At 31.0% G+C, this 6,309-nt stretch overlaps 1 protein-coding gene across 2 annotated transcripts; it reads left to right on the top strand.

The window, feature by feature from the left end:
- Positions 1-56: 56 nt before the first annotated feature.
- LOC103872256 (protein indeterminate-domain 6, chloroplastic) lies at positions 57-6,271 on the top strand. Of its 2 annotated transcripts, none has more exons than XM_009150589.2 (4): positions 57-1,856; positions 2,277-2,474; positions 2,755-3,154; positions 3,422-6,271. In XM_009150589.2, exons 2-4 carry the CDS (start codon positions 2,303-2,305, stop codon positions 4,200-4,202), a joined length of 1,353 nt encoding a protein of 450 aa, XP_009148837.2. In that variant the 5' UTR covers positions 57-1,856; positions 2,277-2,302; the 3' UTR covers positions 4,203-6,271. The 2 variants fall into 2 exon arrangements, with proteins under 2 accessions (XP_009148837.2, XP_033128028.1); XM_033272137.1 differs by lacking the exon at positions 57-1,856 and adding an exon at positions 1,911-1,935.
- Positions 6,272-6,309: the final 38 nt, after the last annotated feature.

Here is a 6,309-nt window from a genome sequence, read left to right on the forward strand (position 1 = left end):
AATTATCTTTTTATTTTTAAATATATTTTTAGATTTTGAATAATTCTTAGTTTTAGTCACTTATATTAATAAAAAATCAAATTCGTTTTTATTTTTTTTAATTTATACATTTAATTTATTAAGGATATAATTGATATATCTAACTTTTAACGTGGAAGCTCCGTTGCTAAAAATTACTTCGCAAATAATAGTATAGATATTGGCCACTATGTTGCTTTTGTTAGATTCAATAATCATTTAAATCTATATACTTTAGTTAGATTAAGGATTTTCCACAAGAAAAAAGAAAGACTAAAAGGTCAAATATCTTTTCATTTTGTTAGTCAAGAGTCAAAAACTTGTGTTATATCACATGTATATGATTATCGTAAATAAATTGCTAGTGTGTTAAAATAAAGCACACTTGTAAGCTTGAAATTTTGATTACTTACATAACTTTTTTTTATCAGTAGTAAATTTGTAGAATAAAAATACAATACATATAAATGAACTAGTATAAAATAAGAAAAGAGCAAAATTACATATGAATTAGTAATAAGTATTTATTATGATATTAATTAGGTTTTAATAGAAAGTTAAAAATATTAACTTTGAATTAATCCAATAATATTACTGAAGAACACGTGTATGTATATGTAATATGAAGAATATAATTATTTTAATGAAAATTATTTTTTATATCCAATATATACATTTCACAAGTTAAATAAGATTGTAAATTTTAATAACACCTAATTTTATTATATAAATAAAGTATTGCAATCATAGGATATTAATTTTTTTTTAATGAATATAGTCATAAATAGTAATAATTGAGTTGATACTTTTTATTACACTCACAAACTGGAGCACACTGGGACAACTAAGTTTAATTGTAGTGAATGCAATTATTGAAATTTTGTTTTAACAAAAGTTAATAATTATAGTTATTTATAATATACTATTTTTGGTCAAACTGGTTTTTTATTTTTTATTTTCTTATTAATCATCATTTCTAAATGCCAAAGACATTTTGTACAGTTTAATTAGATTATTTTCCTTAAACTGTAGTTATGCCAATTAAACCATTTGTGCAGTATTTAAAATATATATCTCACACTTCTAATCATATTTAACAAATTATATCAGATCATACATTTTGAATAGTTAAATTATGACACTAAATAATGTGATTGAAAAAAATTAGTAATATTTTTTGTTTAAAGTATAACCTTCAAGGTAGAAAAAAGAATAAGAAATAGTGAATGTTTTAGGTGTTTAAAAACAAATATATACGATTTAAATGAAGTAACAATTTTTTTTAAATGGTTTCGAATTATAATTTTCTTTAACTTCTTTTTAAATGGTGTAGAACTATAATTACCCAAATATTCTTAACCATTTTTTTTAAAACCATGATTTTAAATTTTTTGATATTATACTTCTATGAAAATTAAGTGAATTTAATACGATTTTTAACAAATTTTTAAAAAATACATATTATTTTTTATTTTATGACCAAAATGCTAAATACGTAAAAGTTAAAATAAAAATAATAATATTTTATTATTTCATATACTTACAATAGCTAATTAACGGTGGTCAAAATTACAATGGATAAGTTTGAACAGTGATTCCAATATCTAAAACTAATTTTCAATAATTAATACCGAACGGTTACAGAGTTGAAACGTATTAAAAAATAATTAATGTATTAAAAAGTCCTTTAATGAAAAGGTGAAATGGACTATGGCTTAGACCAAAAAAAAAGAAATGGACTATGGCTATATATATTGAGATATTGCAAGAGGCACTTCAAATTATTAAAGAGCAGAGCAACAGAGAAAGAGAGAGATAGCATTGTTTGAGCCTTTGAGGTGTGTATTTGTATACTTATAAATATAATTTGCCTAAGGCTTCTTCTTCTTCACCCTCAAACATTATCATCTACTTGGTGTATTTCTTTGTCTCTAAACTTTAGCTATTTACTGACCTTTTCTTCTTGTTTTTTCTCTTTGCACCTCAACACCTAGGAGTACAATAGAAAATAATTTATTATATGTCTTCTTTCAAAAGTAACAAATGAAATCTAACTTTTTGGAATTATATTTGTTCTACTCGTAAATGTCTTCTAGTGGCTTTTTTCCTTTTCATGTTGTCAATCTCTGTGGCGTGTTCCTGTTCATCTAAATATTTGCTTTCGTTTTATTCTGAATCATATTTCATTTCTGCCTTTTTTTACAAATTATTATTATTATATATTTTTAACAAATTATTTTTCTAATGGAATTTTGTAGAATAAGCAAAAGCAAACCCTGAGAAGATGTCTTCATCGTACAACAACACAATTTCATCATCCTCCACTCAGTCTTTCCCAATCTTAGCCATCGGAGCAAACAACTTTAACCGTGAAGAGACGGCGATGACAATGAATCAACGGCCCAACTCCGTTTCTCCACCACCCAGGAGACTAAGAAACAAACCAGGAAACCCAAGTAAATACCTCTTATTAACATATGCTGTTATAAATGAAGTGTTCCAAATAACCTTTAACTCTTATCATCATATGTTATTATAAATGAAGTGTTCCAAGAAAACCTTTGAGTTAATTCATTTTTTGTAGTTATTATCGATAATATAAGTATTAATATTATCATCATTTGACTAGATTATATTTTATATTGTTAGATTTTTCTTACAAGAAGATTACGTCTATTCAATTACTTATACATCATTGTCTCTTGGCTAATGGGTCTTGTTGTGGTGATTCATAAGGTCCAGATGCTGAAGTGATAGCCTTGTCTCCAGAGGAGATAATGGCGACTAACAGGTTCCAATGTGAAGTATGCCAAAAAGGATTTCAAAGAGAGCAGAATCTCCAGCTTCACAGGAGAGGACACAACCTTCCATTTAACCTGAAACAAAAGTCTGACGAACAAGTAAGGAGGAAGGTGTATGTTTGTCCGGAGCCCACGTGCGTCTACCATGATCCGTCACGTGCTCTCGGAGACCTCACAGGAATCAAGAAGCATTATTACCGGAAGCACGGTGATGAGAAGAAGTTTAAATGCGAGAAATGCAATAAGTTTTACGCTGTAGAATCTGATTGCAAAGCCCACTTTAAGAATTGTGGCACCAAAGAGTATCGATGTGTTTGTGGTACCAAATTCTCAAGGTAAACTATATAACGTCTTTCTTGGTTCCATTCTATAATCTTTTTTTTTTCCTTTTCATAGTTTTGTTCATATTATGAATCATATTGAATAAGAATCGGTTATACTATAAGTGTGATATAAACATTAAAAACGTGTTGGTTAAGCCATACATGTTAATAGTCTATAGCCATTAACATTTGTCATTCCAAATTCAAATTTTTTTTTATACGGTGAATTGATAATACTGAGCTTATCTTAATTACATTTTTTGGGGGGTGTTATTGCAGAAGCGACAGTTACGAGACGCATAGGGCATTCTGTGAGGCATTAGCACAAGAGTCAGCAGGAAACCCTAACTTGAGCTTCACGGAAATGTTAGCAGCCGCTGGTGGAAGTGATGGCAGTAGCAGACATGGATTATACGGCGGTGCTTCTTCTGGCCTCTCTCACAACCATTTTGGTGACAACTCAAACTCTGGTTTTGCCCCTCCAGCCGCAGGTTTTAATCTGAACCGTTCATCGTCCCCAAAGTTTGAAGACTTTTTTCCTCAGTCCACAAACCCTAACCATGGCCCTACTACTAATTTCCCCATGCAATACCCTTCGAACCAAGGACTATTGGCACGGAACGACCAGAATCTCATGAACCAGCACGGTCTCATCAACAGCAACAACAACAATAACAACTTGTTCAATCCCGGATACTTTCAAGCCAACACTCAGAACCTCTCTGATCAGACAGGTGGTCCTCCTCTTTTCCACCATGCTGACAACAACGTTCCTTCTGCTCTGCTTAGAGGGTCAAGTATGGCCGCTAATAACTTTGGAGGCAGTGGTAATGCAAACTCTCAAGGTCAAATGAACTCTCTTGCTGCGACAAGTGGTCATCAAGGCCGGCCCGGTAGCAGCATTTTCGACCATCGTTTGGGAAACAATCTAAGCATCGGAGGCCCTGATAGGCGGACTTTGGACTTTCTTGGCGTTAACGGTCGTGGTGGCCGTAATGAACCTCCTTTGGACCTTGACATGAAGTTTTCAGATCCAAATAATCCATTCGGAAATGTTTGAGAAGATCGTACACCTCCTATGTTCTTGCTTTGCTCCTTGGAGATTTTATTTTTAAGCCTTTATAATTATCTATTAATTAAAAAAATATCTATAAGTAAAGAAAAAAAATATCTATGAGAAAAAAAAACTATATATAACTATTTCTTTAAATTGTTACTAATGATGTAATGGAAATCTCGAACCAAAGTTTCTTTGGTAAAATTTGGTTTCTTCAACCTGTTGAGTCAATCCCCGTTAATATATATTTTTATTGGAAAATAACTATATTATTTGCTCTTATTCTACGCCAACAAAAACAAACAGTGGTCAAGATTAGATCCTGCTAACAAAACACTTTGAAATGCTTGTTTCTTAAAGCCTGGAAACAAATAACCAGAAAACGTTAGTGGCTTTGCAATAATTTACTTCACTGAAGAACTACCTTACTAGCAACCATGCAAACGTCTAATATATGAATTGTTGCATGCTCAGAATAACCAATCTACATGATCGAGTTACATCATTGGGTTTTCAACCTGCAATTCCTATATCTAAGGTTTTCGATAAAGCTAATTCATAACGAGAAACTACACAATACTGTTAGTGTCAGAGATTACTCTTCCTCTAATCGAAAAAATAAAAACAAATGGTCAATATCTCAAAATAGATGTAGATCCCACTAACAGAAAACGTTGAAATGCTTGGTTCTTAAAGCCTGGAAATATTGACCATATATTTTATTATAATAGATTCTACAAATATATGAGCATGAAAATATATTTTTATATACACTGCTTTTCAGGAAAAAAAAAGTTCACAAAAAATTTGAAATTGAAAATAAATAATCATCCCTTTAAACTATTATTTTAAACAACATAGTATATATAAGTATATGGAAATTATTAAACTATTTTTTTAGGGGGAAGTTTTATGTTTATCACATTGTTGGTATCATTATTTATTTTTACCATCAATAAACAGACATTTCAAAATATTTTATTCATTAAGAGGCAAACGACTCTTATAATCTTATTTTTTATATATATATATATATAATAAATATTTTTTTCGAATTTTTTTGTCAAGTTTTCTTTTTTGGAATTCGAAAATTATTTTAGAAATATTTTTAAAATCTTTAAAAAAACGAACAAACTAAAAAAACCTCTCTCCTTAATCTCTCCACCTTCTCTCTAAAATTTCTTCAAAATATTTTTAAAATCTTAAAAAAAAAGAACAAACTAAAAAACACCTCTCCTTAATCTCTCCACATTCTCTCTAAAATTTCTTCAAAACTTCATCTTCGTTCACCAGCTCCGGCTGCTTCCTCAGAGCCGGAGTTGGGTTTCGTTTTTAGTTTTATGTTTTTTTTTGCTTTTGATTTTCATCGGGTGGTTTGCATGTTGATTTTGATGGTGATAAGCTCAACCTTCAGATCTGTCCTTGATCTGTTTTGTGTTAGCTTGCGTTGAGGTTCTGGATCTGCAAGAACTACGGTGGAGGTTGGTCTTAAGTTGCATGTATCCCATCTCCTTTGCTGATGTCTTTGCCTGCTCTCCGTTTCGATCATTCATCCGGTTACTTCTCAATCTGATGTTTGAATGGTTTATGGTGATTCGCTCCCTGTCTACAACTCAGAGGTCTGATCGAGTCCTCGTCTCTCACTTGCTTCATCAAAGGCATCTCCTTGTCACTCCTTCATCGAGTCTGACTCTGCCGTTTCGGGTAAAAAAAAGAATGATGTGTCCGGTTAAAGCTTAGGTTCTTTAGTTAACTTGTTATGCTTATTCACTTTGGGAGGTCTCATGTTCTTCTTCAAATTTGCGCTTGGAGTGTAGTGTTTATCAGTTTGGAACTTTCTTCGCCTTAGTGTTAGCTTACTTTTATTCTTGCTTTAGCTTTGAACCTCTTAATCACCATGTAAGTTTTATCTAGTTTGTGTTAATCTCTTTCTCTTGGTGAGGGCTTTGTTTCTAGAGAACATGTTTCTGCCGGCCTAAAATTCAGGGAAATCCTTTATTTCCGCCAGGGTTGATATTGATCATTGTACCTGCTGTAAAACACTCTATTTAATATAATCATCTTTAGTTTTTTAATTTATATATTTATTAGAACCTTAAATTCCACATTC

Source organism: Brassica rapa, chromosome A06 (genome assembly GCF_000309985.2).
Source record: "Brassica rapa cultivar Chiifu-401-42 chromosome A06, CAAS_Brap_v3.01, whole genome shotgun sequence".
NCBI classification, from domain to species: Eukaryota; Viridiplantae; Streptophyta; class Magnoliopsida; order Brassicales; family Brassicaceae; genus Brassica; species Brassica rapa.